The sequence below is a fragment of the Propithecus coquereli genome, unplaced genomic scaffold, assembly GCF_000956105.1.
Source record: "Propithecus coquereli isolate 6110/MARCELLA unplaced genomic scaffold, Pcoq_1.0 Scaffold181, whole genome shotgun sequence".
In the NCBI taxonomy this organism is placed as follows: domain Eukaryota; kingdom Metazoa; phylum Chordata; class Mammalia; order Primates; family Indriidae; genus Propithecus; species Propithecus coquereli.
The window spans coordinates 2794680-2811491 of NW_012142857.1; the positions used below are offsets into that span (position 1 = coordinate 2794680).

Genomic DNA, 16812 nt, shown 5'->3' on the forward strand with positions numbered 1-16812 from the left:
GGGGGAAACTGGGGAGGTGTGTACAGGTTCTCTCCTTGTTATTTCTTACAGCTGTACGGAAATCTAACATGTCTCAAAAAGATTTTATAAAAAATAGGTAAAATTAATTTTAATAATATACTTTATTGAACCTAATATATCCAAAATATTATAATTTCAACACGTAAACAATATAAAACATTCTTGAGATATGTCACATCCTTTTTTTGTCTCCTGTCCTTGAAATCCAGTGTGTATGTTACACTGACAGAGTAGCCACATCTTCAGCGCTCAGTAGCCACATGGGGCTAGCAGCTGTCATATCCATCAGTGCAGTGGGGCTCATACATAAAGGGCACTCAATGTATGCTTGCTGCCAGAATGAATGAATGAATGAATGAACCAGTTAACCTGAACCCAGAGGGCCTGAGATTGGACCTGCAGAACGGTGCCACCCACAGCCAGGGAGCAGTGGGTAAAGGGTCATAGGTGTGGAGATGTCGGCTCTGCAGGCACCGGTGGTGGAAAGGGAACCGAAAGGAAGGAACTCGGATTAGGAGGAGGACAGTAACCCATGGAAGAAAGCCCTTGGGGACTGTTGCCTCCTTTGAGCCTTCTTTTGGGGGTTTGTGGTTTATTGCCAGGAAATGGCAATGGTGGTCCCAGGAAGCATTGGTCCTTTGATCTGCTAGGGAAGAGTGGGAGCTGGGATGCTGGAAGGGAGGGAGGCCTGAGCTTCCTTTGCCTAGGGCCTCGACTCAAAGCAGCACAGATCAGATGTGATCTCAGGCTGGAGTGGGCGTGGATGCATTATGTTCTACCAGTAACCCCCGGCCCCCTCCAAGCGTGGCACCCACACACATTTCCTCCCTCCCCGCACAGTCCAGGGGCTCTGCAGGACCTCTGGGCCCCTCCCAGAAGGAGCCCTTCTCCTGAAGGTCTCCTTTGTGACCCACATCTCCGAGCCGGACGACAGCACAGCCACTCTGCCCCCAACTCACGCAGCATGAGGCCAAACTGAGGCCAGAAAGGCCATCATCGACCTCAGAGCACTGGGGTATAAAAAGGAATCTACAACCCTTCAAAAGCTTCCATCACTTGCTCCTCCCACTCAACACCTCAGCCTGCCCCCCAGAACCCTCCCAAATCCAGTCTCTGAAACCCGCCAGTGCTTCGAAGCCTCTACCAGGTCCCACCTGGCTACTCTCACCACCCCCATTGCTATCTCCTCTGAAACCTGCAAGAATTACAGCCTATGCCACAAAATTATGTGTTTATTTATACACTGTCTTATACATTTTTCATGTTTGTCTCTTTAAGTCTTCTGTAAGTTCCTTAAGGACGTATATCATACCTAATAATTCTTTAGGAACATCCCTTCTCCTCTAGCACAAAGCCGAGTGGCCTTTAATGAATGTTTCTTGATTATTAGGAGAAAGTTTTGGGATTCCCTTCGTATGCACTCATTCATTCGACAATTAATGTCAGGCACTGTGCCAGGTCCTGAGAATTCAGGGATGAATAAAACATCTCCTATATCTCTTAAAAGGGTCTTGTAAGCTGTGTGACCTTATACATGTTACTTACCCTCTCTACATGAGTATTAAATGAGGAAGACTGTATCCATTTAACAGGACTATGGTGAGGATTAAACGAAATAATCCTCATTTAGGATTAGCTGCTTAGATTAGAGCCTAGCTCATGAACCCTTAGTGGATGTTAATAATTAATATTATTACCTGATGGGTCCTTCACCTGTGTGTGTGTGTTGGGGGAGGGTGTCCCTAGGATAACAGGTAAGATTTAGAGAATTACTAGATAAGAAGTGAATAGACCTGGATAAATCAAAGAGGAGAAGCTAAACCCTCTAAGAGGTAAAATTTCCCTGGGAAATACAAATGTCAAAAAGAAAAGGACGGGAGAGGGAGACAGGCAAGGAAGAAATGACGGGACCCAGAGTGAGAGAGCATCACTGTGTCCCCGAGGGACATTTGGGGAAGGGACAGGAAACTAACACCCATTGCCTAGAACAGGACTAAAGAGAGGCCGGCAAGGTATAGAGGCCGGCATGATGCATGAAAGGGGGGGCCTCCTTAAATGCTGTTCCCCCGGTCCCTCGCTGGCCTCGCCCCCATCCCGGCCCTGCAGCAGGTGCTCAACAGAAACGTGCTCTGTTGCAAGTTGAACAACTGTCAAGTTGTTCTGCTGGCATAGCACGCACCGAGGCTGCAGTCAGATCAGCATCCTTTCTCCTTTGGAGGGCATCCTCACACCCTGCCCTCAAAACCTGCACTCTGTAGATCCTCCCGTCCCCAAGGTTCTAGCCTTCTGGGGCTGTGCCTGTCCCCTGGGTGGAGGGAGAGTGGCTCCACGATGAGGATCTTGGAGTGCACACATGTAGGCAGCACAAAGTCTGGCTATGCTTTTCCTTGATCCAGTTTTGTGTCCTCAAGTCTCAGGCCTGCACCAGCCGCATGCAGGCAGCCCAGCTGTGTCCTCGAGGTGCAGGAGGAAGGCTGGAGGGAAGACAGAGTATACAGGAAAATCCTCTATACTTGAGGCAGGACAAAACAGGCCCAGCCTCAGCTCCTGTAGGCTGGGCATCACATAGACAGCAACAGGGTGGCACCGGGCAGGATGTGCTAAGTACAGACAGTACGAGTGCTGTGGATTCAGAGACGAGAAAGAACATTGTGGGCTGAAAACAGAAAGAGAAGAAGGATTTGGCCTGAAAGACAGCCAGGAAGGGAAAGTAGGTGGGGACATGGCGTGGGTCGAGGCCCAGAGTTAGGACAGATGTGATGTGCGTCAAAGACCCTGGGCTGGCAGGAGAAATGCTCGACTTTCAGAGTGGGCTTCAGGCACAGATTGACCATTAGGGGTAAGATTTGTGTTTGGGGAGAGGGTGGGGACCAGAGACATTCAAAGACCCCCATTTCCGGCAGAATGGCAGACTGAGAAACCCTCTGGGCAGGTGCTGTGATACGCCCCCTAGATTCCCTTTCAGGAATGAAGGACTTCTTCCCCACCTGGTGGGGGCGCCACAAGCTGACAGCCCTCAGCTCGCAGCCCTCTCTGGGCATTGCATCAGGTGAGCAGAGCCACCTTGCTCAAGGTTATGCCTCCTCCAGAGACAGCCCTCACCCAATGACTGATCAATAGTGAGGTATGAAGGTCTGGCCCCCTCACCCCAACTCTGGGCAAGTCTGAAGGGCCATCCTTGCTCCAGGGCTGCCTATGGGGTCGGCTGAGGCTTTCTCTGGGACTGTGTTGCAGCCCAGGTTCTCCCTCTGCCCAGTCATATTTCCTCCTTCTTCCTCTCTTGAGTATTGATCCCAAGAGCACTTCTTACTAAACATCCTGATCTCTAGTATCTGGCTCAGAGCCTCCTTTCCAAGGAACCCAATCCACAACATCCTCCCACTACAAAGCACTAAAATAACAATTAAAACATCTTTAAAATGCCTTCTTAAATGGATGAATAATCTGGCAAGAAAAGAAGCAGCAGATGAGTTCTAAAGCCAGAAGCTGCTCTAGGCACATCAGCCAATCCCAGTGATTCATGTTTTCCCTATAATAGCCACAGGGCTCACCCAGGGTAGAAGGTCATGCTAGAAATCTCCTGCTAAAGCCAGGGAAACACAAATAATCCAAAAGGCAAGAAAGCAGAAAAGGCAAGATGCATAAAAGACACAAAATATGGTGGTAGAAATAAATCCTTAGGCATCAGTAATCACAATAAATATAAATATACTAAACTTTCTAGGTAAAAGACAGAGATTGTCAGACTAGCTATAAAAACTGTAACTATTGGCCGGGCGCGATGGCTGACGCCTGTAATCCTAGCACTCTGGGAGGCCGAGGCGGGCGAATTGTTTGAGCTCAGGAGTTCGAAACCAGCCTGAGCAAGAGCGAGACCCCGTCTCTACTAAAAATAGAAAGAAATTAATCGGACAATTAAAAATATATAGAAAAAATTAGCCGGGCATGGTGGCGCATGCCTGTAGTCCCAGCTACTCGGGAGGCTAAGGCAGTAGGATCGCTTGAGCCCAGGAGTGTGAGGTTGCTGTGAGCTAGGATGACACCACAGCACTCACTCTAGCCAGGGCAACAGAGTGAGACTCTCTCAAAAAAAAAAAAAAAAAACTGTAACTATTATACATTCTGTATAACAGACATAGAATGAAAGACATGAAAATGTTGAAAAAAAGGAACCAACATCATAAATATCATGTTCTCTCACCACAATACTCTTGAGTTAAAAAATCTAAAAGTTAGGTAAAAAAAGAAGGTATATGGAAAATTTAAAATATTTCTAAATTTACAAGCAGAGTGGCACAGCGGGAACATGCTGGGCCCATAAAATACTTCTAAATTTGTGAGTAAAAAACTAAATTATGATAGAAATTAGAAAATACTTGGAATTAAAGATAATGAAAATATCTTTGGTATTTACTAGCTGTACGACCCTGAACAAATTACTTAACCTCACTGTGCCTCAGTAAAATGAGCATAGTAATAGGATCTATTACTATTGTTTAAGAATTCAGTATATTAATATATAAAGCACTTAGACCAATATCTGGCACACAGTAAGTACAATATAATCCTGAGTTGTCATCATTATTATCCTTCCCCAAACCGAAGGGATATAATTAAAGAAGTATTTGCAGAAAATTTTGTAACCTTAAAAGTTTACGTTAGAGAATAAGATAGACTGAAAATTAAAAAGATAAGCATCCAACTTAGGAAATTAGAAAAATGACAGAATTAGACAAAAGCATAAAAATTAATGAAATAGAAAGCAAACATCTAAGAGAAAAACAACAAACCCCAAATCTGGTCATATAACATAGACAATTTAAAAAATAGAAAACGAAACAAGTATGATAAAAAAAATCATATGCCAATATTATTCAAAAACAGGAAACACAGCATCCTAAAAAAAATATAGTCAACAAAATCTCACATCATATAAAACAAATAATACACCATGAATAAGCAGTGTTTAACTCTAAAATTATAGATTTTAGCACTAACAAAGGAGATTTGGGGCAGTAGGGGACCTAAAGGAAGAGGGGATAATTTCCATGCCCCTCATTCTAGAAAATCCTTCCTTTAACTCTTTCTTCTTTCAGCACAGACACCTAGAAAGAGTGATCTGTGCTCGCTGTTTCCACATTCCCTTTCCCCGCTCACTCCTTCACCACTGAAAGGAGGGTCCTGTCCCCACTGTTCTCCCCAGACTGTCCTTGCCTCTGTTGCCACCCAGTGGACACATCAGCCCCACCCCAACCGAGCCCTCTGCAGGGTATGACACAGCCCACCCCTCTCTCCCTTGGTTTCATTTCACACCTCTGTCTCCTCAACTCCGCTCCACTTCTCTCCAGCCTGTTTCCAGAGCCAGCTCCCCACTCTCAACCCCTTAGGTGCAGACATCATCCTTCAAGGCTCTCCTTTGTGCCCTGACCCATTGTCATTTTCCACTCTGCTGTCTCCCTGGGGAGTTCATCCAACCCCATCACATAGAGCAGTGTTTTTCTAACTAAGGGTTTCAACCCAATGGGTTGTAAAATCAAATTGAGTTGGTTGCTCCCAGATTTTATAAAAGCTTTTTTTATTGTGGCAAAATACACATCACATAAAATTTACCATTTTAACCAGTTTTAAGTGTACAGTTCAGTGGCATTAGGTACATTCACATTGCTGTGCTACCATCGCCACCATCCATCACCAGAACCATCATTTTCCCAAACTGAAACTCTGTACCCACTAAGTGATAACTGCCAATCCCCACACCCAGCCCCTGGTAACCACCATTCTACTTTCTATCTTTATGAACTTGACTATTCTGGGTCCCTCGTAGAAGCAGCATCATACAGTATTTGTCCTTTCGTGCCTGGCTGATTTCATTTCACACAAGGTCCTCAAGGTTCATCCATGTTATAACATGTTTCCAAATTTCCTTCCTTTTAAAGGCTAATAGTTCATGTATTTTTTTAAATGAAGTAGAACAGTTTTTTTTTAATGAAATAGAATAGAAAATATAGAGCACGTTTCTCATAATAAGGCCAAGCATCATTTCACAAAATGTTTCAGCTGGGGGTATATGTGAGTGTGTTCGAAATCCCCAGGTATAATGTATTTCTAACTGCACATTACAACCACAAACGTTTGCAAAACACTGATCTCAATGGTTGGTGACTCCAAAGTCTACAATGCTCGAGTGGCTCTTCTCTACTGCAGTTCTGAATAGCTCCATGAGATCGCCTCCCAGGATCTGAGCAGATCCAGACCGTAACTTGTTGCCCTCTCTCCCCTAGACATGCTCCTCTCACACGTGTCCTACTTTGTTCTCCAGAATCTGTCCCTGCCTGCCGCCCCCTGACATCTGAGAAATGCAGAATCACTCAACTCTTCCCAGCACCTTTCGATGCTTGCTCAACTGGGTTTCATCCTCCCTCCTTCCACCTCTGCCTGTGCCTGTGGGTCAGACCCCTTTCTTGAAGACCCCCTCAAATGCCTCCATGTGCCTGGAAGCACACCGATTGGCCACAGATCCCTCCTCCCCATCCTAGAGACCCTCATCCATTCCTCCAGGCGTGGCTTACGTATGAGCTGGGCGCCTTTCCGTTTTCCCCAGGGGCCTTGAACTGTGCCTGTCTTACACTACCACTGTGTCCTCTGCACCTAGGGTGGTGCTCAGCATCTAGTAAATCTTTGTTAATTATCTGTTCAATCAAAAACAGACACAGGGAAGCCAAGGAGATCCAGGGCAAACCGTGCAGCTTTGTTTCCTGTCTGTCCCTCCTCACCCATAGCGTGCACCTTCTCCAACAGAGATCCGAGCCCCCCAGCCATCGCACTGCCCTGCCTTCCCCGCTCCTGCCCAGCAAAGGTGTTTGCCAGAGGGAACTCCAGAGCTCTTACTGCTCCCAGTGGACCTTTCCAAAGCACCCACTGCGCAGCACAGGGAGAGGCTAAGGGTCCAAAGAAATAAGTGCACAATGACTCACATCCCCCACTTCCACTTAGTGTAGTCTGACCCTAAATTCTCACTGGAAGAGCCAGAGCCTGCCATTTTTGTGTCCCTGAGCTCTTAGGGAGATGGCACTGTGCCAGTTCAGCACAGAAGCAGAGAACAGCAGCCTTCGGGCATCCCCTGGCACTAAAGTAGATCTGTTCCCTGTGCCAAGTTCTGCTTGCTTTTGACCGGGCTGTGACAATACCTCCCAGCCTCTTCTCCTCTTTAACCCTTCCTGTGCAAGGCCCAGACAACCTTCCTTCCTAGTGGCCTATCATGTCATTACCCTGCTCAAGGACCAAATGTGGCTCCCTATGGCCCAGTGAACCAAATTCAAATTGTCCTCAATCTTCAAAGCACTTCACCAAGGCTAGTGACCCACCCTTAAATCTACCCCTTCTTCCCTCCGTTCGCTCTTCCACCAATTGGATCCAGTTCTTCGCTGTGTCTCTTCCAGTTACAACCCCTGCATACATAGACGTACCCCCATCAATCATTTATTCAATAGCCACTACTTACTGAGAACCTATTATGTGCCAGCACCTTATCTGGTGCTCAGGGTGCAGCTAGGGACAAAACAGAGCGAATCCCTGCCTCATGGAGCTTCCGGTCTACAGCAGAGTTTCTCAACCTCGGCACTACTGACACTTGGGACTGAACAATTCTTTGTTGTGGGGGCAAACTATGCACTGCAGGATCTTTATAGCATCTCTGGCCTCTTTTCACTGGATGCCAGTAGCACTCTCCTCTCCCCAGCCTGACAACCAAAAATGGCTCTGCAGATTGCCTAGGGGGTGGAGGGTGATTGAGAATCACTGTTCCAGAGCGTCAGGAGGAGCTTGTTACAGATCACCTGGGAGCTTGTTTCAAAGGCAGGGTGCTATCAGCCACCCCCAGAAAGGCTGGTGTCCATGCCCTCCAGGTGATTCTGATGCAGGCCCTCCCAGGACTTCTACTCCAGGAACACTGGTCACGTGTTTCTAGACAGGAGACAGAATCACATCGAGTCAGTGTATTACAATTACAATAGGTGTAGGAAACAAGACAGGTAAGCAGGTGCTAGGGGTGCAATTGATGTGGCAGCCACAACCTTGTTAGGGATCAGGGCCGCCACCCTGGTGAACTGACCAATGATTAAGCCAAGCGCTACAGCACAGGCAGGGTCAGTGGTAGGACAGGTGAGAGGAGACAGTGCCACCTGTATCTCCGCCCCTGAGTTCCTGCCCTTGTTCTAGATATGCATGTCCCCTTCCCTCTCCAAATCCTACCCTTCCTTCAAGGCCCTCTCAAGTTCAACTTCCTCTGGGCAGTCTTCTCTAACTCCTTCTGCCCATTAGTGCCTCTCTTCTCGGACAGTTTAACACTGACTTCCTAGCTCATTCATGGCCATTTTGTTTCCCCAAATAGACTTCAAGCCCCTGAGCACCAGGACCACCCCCTCTCCTTTACAGACCCCAAGGCATCCTCTCAGGATTGGGCACACACATTTTGCTTGCTTGACTGGATTAACCCCAGTGCCTGGAGTGAGGCCTGCAAGGCGGCATCTCTGAGATTTAGGGGGTCAGGTCTCTGTGTGAGGGAGGATGGGAAGCACCTTGTATGCCTGCTGAACTCTGGGCAGCTAGCCCATCCACCCAAGACCAGGGAAGGCTTGCCAGGTGGCGAGCAGGTAGTAGTTCAGTTGGCACTTGCCATGGGCACTGCTACTCTCCCCCTGTTGACAAGGAAGAAGGAATCCCAGCAGTCCCAGCAACTCTGGAGAGGTGACAGCAGGGGACAGGAACCCAGAGCCACCCTGCTGAAGAGCAAGTGCCAAGACAGCAGCCGGCAATGGGTCTGCAGGGCTGTCACAGGCCGTTTGGGGACCCAGCTGTCCTTGCACAGGTTCATCTTAAGGGTTACAGTAAACAAAAGAGGATGCAGGGGACACCAGAGCCATACAGAGCTCATGAGCTGCCGCCAACCAGGGAAGCACGCTCTCTGGGAAGGTCCGGAGCAGTGACTGGCTGGAAACGAATATTTGCGACAGGGTACCTCATCCTACTCAGCTCTGGGGGAGGTCCATAGCCTAACTGCTTGGCTTTCCTCCTAGAGCCAGTCACCAAGCAGCAGTCCTCACCCTCCCACCCGCGTGAGCAGCCCAGATTGGGAGCACACACGACTGATGTAGAAACCAAAGGATGAGAAGAGAACAACTGTGTCAGTATTTGCAAGTTGAGAGAAGATGGCATGCTTACACAGCTAGAGAGGCATTTCTTTTCCTATCAGTCCCAGGGGAGTGGGAGAGGGTGCCGTGAGTGCAGGGAGACACTGGCAGCAAAGGAAAAAGGCTCCAGCAGAAAGGAGCCGGGGCCCTTTCCAAGAGAGGCTCTGATACGGGAGTAGTGGGGAGCAGATCTGCCCCCGTCTCTCAAACCAGGCACGGTGACCTGAAGCGTTTTCCCGAAGCCAGCAGAGCCTGCAGAAGGAAGCGGTTGGCATTTCGGTGTTTCTTCCACAAACAGAGAGACTGAGTCTGTGCCCAAATTGAATTTCTGAGTGACACCTCCTACTGCTCTTTCTCTTAGAGGAGTTTGCCCCGGCTGGGGGTAGGGTAGGGGTTAACTTTTGCTGCAGCTCTGACCTTTTGCGCTAAGGATGAGAAAACACACACACACACACACACACACACACACACACACACACACACACATCTGTTTCACAAGGAATCAGGTTGTGAGTTTTACAGACCCAGTGGCTATGGGATTGTAAGAATTCACTGTCCCTATCGCACGGCCAGAGTCCGCTACCACCTCCACCTAACCCAACGCTCCTGCGGGGAAAACGCTTTTCCTCCGAAGCGTCCCTACAAAAGTTCGGACTCACGAGTAAAAAAAAAAAAATCTATCCGATTTTGATCCCCCCACGTCCCCGGAGGCCAACCAAATGGCCATAGGACTGCAGGTTGGGGCACAGAGATCCATGCGGCCTCTCTGGGCATTCAAATGGATTTATTGTCAGCCCAGCTGCTTGGAATTCCAACCTGCCCCCCCCCCCATTTTTCACAGCAGAACAAAGTTGTCGGGGCCTTGCAGCGGGCGCTGGGCGGGCGCTCTCCTCCGGCTGGGAGCAGAGGTGCGCTTCGAAGCGCCACGACCCACGCCTAACGCGGCAGTGCTCGCGGATGAGTGCAGACCCCACTGTCACTCGCCCTGGAGACGCTGCGGCCGACGCTGCGACCGCCACCTGGGGGATCGCTCGCCGCGCATCCCACCCTCTCTCGGACTTTCTTACCTCTTGATGTAGTTCCTGCCATAGAGGATCTGTTGCAGCAAGGTCACCAAGGCGAAGGCGCAGATGAAGATGAAGAGCAAAGTTCGGTTCCCCAACAAATCGCGATTGGCCGAGGGGTCCGCGTAGCGCATCCTGGCGGCGGGGCGCCGCGGGCGCAGGGTACGGGGCGGCGGGGCAATCACGCGCCGGGTTCCGGGGCCCCGGAGGGCACGCGGCCGACGAGGCGCCGTACAGCGCGGTCAGGCAGGCGGGGGACTTTGCGGGGCAAAGTTTCCTGCTGGCGCGGCCGGAGCGGCAGGAGTTGGGGGCATCCGAGCGTCGCAGGCGAGGAGGCGGCGAGCAGGACCGGGCCGACCGCACGGAGCTCTGCCGCGGCCCCGGGCCTTCCCTCCGGATGCCTTTACCGCCCGGCGCCCATGCCGGGCAGCCGCCGATTTCCCCGCGGAGGGGCGACGCCAGGTTCCACGAGCCGGAGGCCGCCCCACCCGAGGTGGCGGCCAATGGGGAGCGGGGCCCTGGCTCCGTCCGCCGGTGCGCCCCGGCGCGCCGCGCACCGCCCCCTCCGGGCCCGCTCCGGATCGCGGTCGCCCGGCGCGCGGTGCCCTGCCGGGGGCGGGCCACGTCTGATGCCCGGGCCCGCAGGGAGGGATCACGAAGGTTGGCCTTCAGTTCTGCGGATGGGGGTGGGGGGCGACAAAACACCCGTACAGTCTGACTAATGACAGGCGGGCCGTGGAGAGGGGGTGGGGTGGAGCGGAAAACGCCGGGTTTGAATCGTGGAATTAAAAAGAGGGCAGGAAGGGGAAGCCTCAGCTGCGGAGCTGGGCTTGCTGGAGGGGAGCATTTGCATGCGGCGCGCAGGGCACTGAGTCACCGCGGTGGCCTCGTCCTCGCGCTCTCCCAGAGATTTCTCCGGAGAAAGCGGAGCAAGGTCAGCCGGGCAGCCCTTCAAGGACAGCGCGCGCAGCGCCTGCATGCTGATGGCCTGCGGGGCTGCCTGCCTGCGCCCGGGCGCCCAACTCCTGCAGGGATGAAATTCAGGGGCTGTCCGTCCCCGCCACAGGCCTTTTCCCCCTCCCCAGAGGCAGTTTGTGGCCCTTCGTCAAAGACCCTGTTGTCACCGAGACACTGGGACTTTGTCTCATCCTTGGAACCACTCGTAAATCTTAGGTCAGGCAGCCGGCAGCCTTCGAGTACCACGGTCCCCAAAAGCTTTAGTAAGTCACTACATCAGGAAAGATTTGTGCTTCAGAGTGCACGCCAGGGAAAATAATCACAGAAATGCAATGTGAATGTCGTGCCTCTTCAGAAATATTTGCCCTGAAATGTCATCCCCACTCCCCAGCCCCAGCCCGCATGCCAGGCGGCAGCCCTGTCATCCTGGCACCGCAGAGTCTCCGGGCGCCTGGGATTCACGTGCCACAGCGTTCACCACTGAGTCCCGGCTGGATGATTCCAGGGCGCCCCTTCCCAGGACCCTGCAGACACTCCGGGAGGTTCTAGAGTCAGGTCAGGGATTCAACTTGGAACTTGACTGAAATTCAAATCTCACCTCAGCAAGAAAAAGAACTTTGATGGGGATGTGCCTAGACTCCAATATACTCCATGTTGGCATTTAGTAACTTCCTCTTTGGACTGGAAAGATCAAGCCGTGCCCAGTAAAATCTCATGATTAGGGTCCCACCAATAATCTGGGATTTGTGTTCATTCAGAACGCAGACGTGGACTGTACTGTCTACCAAGAGTTTGTGTGTTTAGCTGCAAGATCACAGGTAGGCTTCTTAACCGATTAAAAACTCAAAAATTTAGAGGGCCCACCATTGTAATAATCTCTGCGATTGTTTGGCCTTACACATCAAAAAGTGCTTCACTCTCATGTATTAATGAATTTTCACCTCCTAGCCTCTAGCCAACCCATTTTCCAGTTGAAAGGACCAAAGCTCTACTTGCCCAAGGTAACTCACCTAGCAAGAAGTCTTTGGATTCTGAGATGTGGCTCTTTCTCTCATACGTACAGGCAGGCTGGCTTCATGGGAGTGAGACCTGTTCATTTGTCCCCACCGCCACCATCATTTTTGGCTTACATGCTTCACTCTTGCTGTCTTCAAAGTTTTGAACAAGGGGCCTGCCTTTCACCTTGCCCTGGGGCCCATAAATTACGTAGCGGGTCCTACACACAAGTTCCAAGTTGATGGCACTGATTTTTCACCTAGTTGGCGCTCAAGTGTAGAGTTTGTGAGGTACTATCATCTTCACTCCAAGCAAGGCACTCTCACTTCCTGTCTATTCCTACGTATTCTCCCCCCCATCAGGGACTCACTCTGATAGTTGCCTTTGGATGCATGCTGCCTTGGAAAAACAAATCTATTTTCAAGTAATAAATCCAAATTATGCTAAGAACTTTTAATGGCAGTATAACACATTTACAGAAAAGTACATGAATCATAAATGTTTGGCTCACTGAGTTTTCACAAGCTGAACACGCTCACGCAACCAGCACACAGATCAAGAAACAAAAACACTGTCGGCCCCCCAGGAGCCCCCTCATGCTCCTGTCCAGTTACTATGCACTCGAGAGTAAGCACTTCCTGTTCACGTGTTTTATATAAATGGAATTATATATTTGTTGTGTCTGGCTTCTTTTGCTCAATGTGTTGTGAGATCCATCCATGTTGTTGTGTGTGGTGGGCAGGATTACAAGATGACCCCCGAGATTCCTTACCCAGTCTCACACACACATTCTCCCAGGTATTCAACTCAATGTAGATCTAGGTGCTGCTTTGAAGGGAATTTGCAGATGAATTCGTCCTAAATCAGCTGGCTTTAAGATAAAGAAATTGTCCTCAGTGGGCATTATCCACTGAGCCCTTACAAGGGACGGGGCTCTTCCTGGTGAAAGATGTGAATCATAGCAGGGATGGATATGAGGGGAATTCTTTGTTGTTGGCTTTGAAGATAGAAGGGGCCACAAGGCAAAGAATGCAGAGGCCTCTAGGAGCTGGAAGTGGCTCCTGGCTGGCAGCTAGCAAAGAAATGGGGCACCTTGGTCCTCCAATCACAAAAAGACCTTCCATCAGCCAACGACCCGAATGAAATTCAAGGAAGATTCTGAGCTCTGGCTTCCCACACCTTGATTTCAGCTGTTGGGACCCTCAGCAGAGAACCCAGCTAGCTATGCCAAGCCCAGGTTTAAGACCTACACAACTGTGAACTCAGAAGTGTGTGTTGCTTTAAGCACCTAAATTTGTGGTAATATGCTTACAGCAATAGAACACTAATACCTTGTGTGTAGTTATAGTTTGTTCAATTGTATTGCTGTATAGTGTGCCACCATATGACTGTAGCACAACTTACCTATCCATTCCGCAGCCGATAGACATCTGGGTAGTTGCCACCATGATCCTTCCAGCGCATAGTTTTTTGGTGAACATGTGCATGCATCTCTGCTAGGTATCTGTATTTAGAAGTGAAATTGCTGAGTCAGAGAGCATACATGTGTTCAGCTCTATCGACTACTGCTGAATAGTTTTCCATAGAGGTAAATGATTTTTCAAAATTTTTCATTTTTAATTATTATGGGTACATAATAGGTGTATATATTTATAGGGTACATGTGATGTTTTGATACAGGCATACAACGTGTAATAATCAAATCAGGGTAATTGGCGTATCCATCACCTCAAGCATTTATCATTTCTTTGTGTTAGGAACATTCCAATTCCACTCTTTTAGTTATTTTAAAGTATACCCTAACTTATTGTTGATTAGAGTCACTTTGTTGTGCTATCAAATATTGTTCATTCTATCTAACTAAATATATTTTTGCACCCATTAAGTAGCCCCATTTTATCCACCCTGCTCCCCGCTTCCCATCCCATCCTCTGCTAACCGTCATTCTACTCTCTAACTCCATGAGATCAATTACGTTAATATTTAGCTCCCACATATGAGTAAGGATATGTGAGATTTGTCTTTCTGTGCTTGGCTTATTTCACTTAATATAATGTTCTCCGGTTCCATCCATGTTGCTGCAAATGACAGGATTTGGGTTTTTTTATGGCTGAATAATATTCCATTGTATATATGTACCACAGTTTCTTTATCCATTTATCTGTTGATAGACACTTAGGTTGATTCCAAATCTTGGCTATTGTGAATAGTGCTGCAATAAACATGGGAGTGCAGATATCTTTTTGATATACAGATGTCCTTTCTTTTGGATATATACCCAGCAGTGGGATTGCTGAGTCATATGGTAGTGCTATTTTTAGTATTTTAAGGAACCTCCATACTGTTCTCCATAGTTGTTGCACATTCCCACCAACAATGTATGAGGGTTTCCCTTTCTCCACATCCTCGCCAGCATTCGTTATTGCCTATCTTTGGATAAAACCCATTTTAGCTGGTGTGAGATGATATCTCATTGTAGTTTTGATTTGCATTTCTCTGATGACTAATGATGTTGAGCATTTTTTTCATATACCTGTTGGCCATTTGTATGTCTTCTTTTGAGAAATGTCTATTCATATCTTTTGCCCATTTTAAAATCAGATTATTTGATTTTTTTTTCTATTGAGATGTTTGAGCTCCTTATATATTCTGGTTATTAATCCCTTGTCAGAGGGGCAGTTTGAAAATATTTTCTCCCATTCTTTGGGCTGTCTCTTCACTTTGTTGATTGTTTCCTTTGCTATGCAGAACGCTTTTAGCTTGATGTGATCCCATTTGTGCAATTTTGCTTTGGTTGCCTATGCTTTGGGGGTATTACTCAAGAAATCATTGCCCAGACCAACATCCTGGAGCATTTCCCCAATGTTTTCTTTTAGTAGTTTCATAGTTTCAGGTCTTAGAGTTAAGTCTTCAATCCACTTTGATTTAATTTTTGTATATGGTGAGAGATAAGGGTCTAGTTTCATATTTCTGCATATGGATATTCAGTTTTCCCAGCACCATTTATTGATAAGACTGTCCTTTCCCCAGTGTATGTTCTTGGCACCCTTGTCAAAGATAGGTTCACTATAGATGTGTGGATTTACTTATAGATTCTCTATTCTGTTCCATTGGTCTACCTGTCTGTTTTCATGCCTGTACCATGCTGTTTTGGTTACTACAGCTCTACAGTATAATTTGAAGTCAGGTAATGTGATTCCTCCAGTTTTGTTGTTTTTGCTCAGGATAGTTTTGGCTATTCTGGATCTTTTGTGATTCCATATAAATTTTAGGACTACTTTTCTATTTCTGTGAAGAATGTCATTGGTATTTTGATGGAGATTGTATTGAGTCTGTGGATTGCTTTGAGTAGTATAGACATTTTAACAATGTTAATGCTTCAAATCCGTAAGCATGGAATATCTTTCCATTTCTTTTGTGTCCTCTTCAATTTCTTTCATCAATGTTTTATATTTTTCATTGTATAGATCTCTCACTTTTTTGATTAAGTTTATTCCCAGGTATTTTATTTTACTTGTAGCTATTGTAAATGGGATTACTTTCTTAGTTTCTTTTTCAGATTGTTTGCTGTTGGTGTATAGAAATGCTACTGATTTTTTGTATGTTGATTTTATATCCTACAACTTTACTGAATTTGTTTATCAGTTCTAATAGTTTTTTTGTGGAGTCCTTAGGTTCCTCTAGATATAAGATCATATTGTCCACAAACAAGGATAATTCAACCTCTTCCTTTCTAGTCTGGATGCCCTTTATTTCTTTCTCTCGTCTAATTGCTTTGGCTAGAAATTCCAGTACTATGTTGAATAAGAGTGGTGAAAGTGGGCATCCTTGTCTTGTTTCAGATTTTAGAGGAAAGGCTTTCAGTTTTTCCTCATTCAGTATGATACTAGCTGTGGATCTGTCATATATGGCTTTTATAGTATTGAGGTGTGTTCCTTCCATACCCAGTTTTTTGAGACTTTTTTTTATCGTGAAGGGATGTTGAATTTTACTGAATGCTTTTCCAGCATCAATTGAAATAATCATATGGTTTTGTCCTTCATTCTGTTGATATGATGTATCACATTCATTGATTTTGGTGTTTTGGTTTTTTTTTGGTTTTTTTTTTGAGACAGAGTCTCACTCTGTTGCCTGGGCTAGAGTGCTGTGGTGTCAGCCTAGCTCATAGCAACCTCCAACTCCTGGGCTCAAGTGATCCTCCTGCCTCAGCCTTCCAAGTAGCTGGGACTATAGGTGTGCACCACTACACCCAGCTACTTTTTTCTATTTTTAGTTGTACAGCTAATTTCTTTCTATTTTTAGTAGAGATAGGGTCTTGTTGCTGAGGCTGGTTTCAAATTCCTGACCTCAAGCGATCCTCCTGCCTCAGCCTCCCAGAGTGCTGGGATTACAGGGGTGAGCCACCACGCCCAGCCCATTGATTTGTATATGTTGAACCATTATTGCATCTGTGGGATGAATCCTACTTGATCGTGATGAATAATCTTTTTAATGTGTTGTTGAATTTGGTTTGCTAGTATTTTGTTGAGAATTTTTGCATCTATGTTCATCAGAGATACTGTCCCATAGTTTTCTTTTTTTGTTGT

The 16812-nt window shown here is 47.4% G+C and overlaps 1 protein-coding gene across 3 annotated transcripts in view; it reads right to left on the reverse strand.

Moving 5' to 3' along the window:
- The window catches only part of ST8SIA5 (ST8 alpha-N-acetyl-neuraminide alpha-2,8-sialyltransferase 5), a 56037-nt gene extending 45078 nt beyond the window's left edge, over positions 1-10959 (reverse strand). For 2 of the 3 annotated variants that reach the window (XM_012642659.1, XM_012642656.1), the window contains exon 1: positions 10277-10714. In XM_012642659.1, coding sequence (XP_012498113.1) covers positions 10277-10407 — 131 coding nt within the window. In that variant the 5' untranslated portion in view covers positions 10408-10714. Of the gene's footprint in view, positions 1-10276 lie in introns of all 3 variants that reach the window. The other variant, XM_012642657.1, reaches the window with a different exon arrangement.
- Between the last annotated feature and the right edge of the window lie 5853 nt (positions 10960-16812).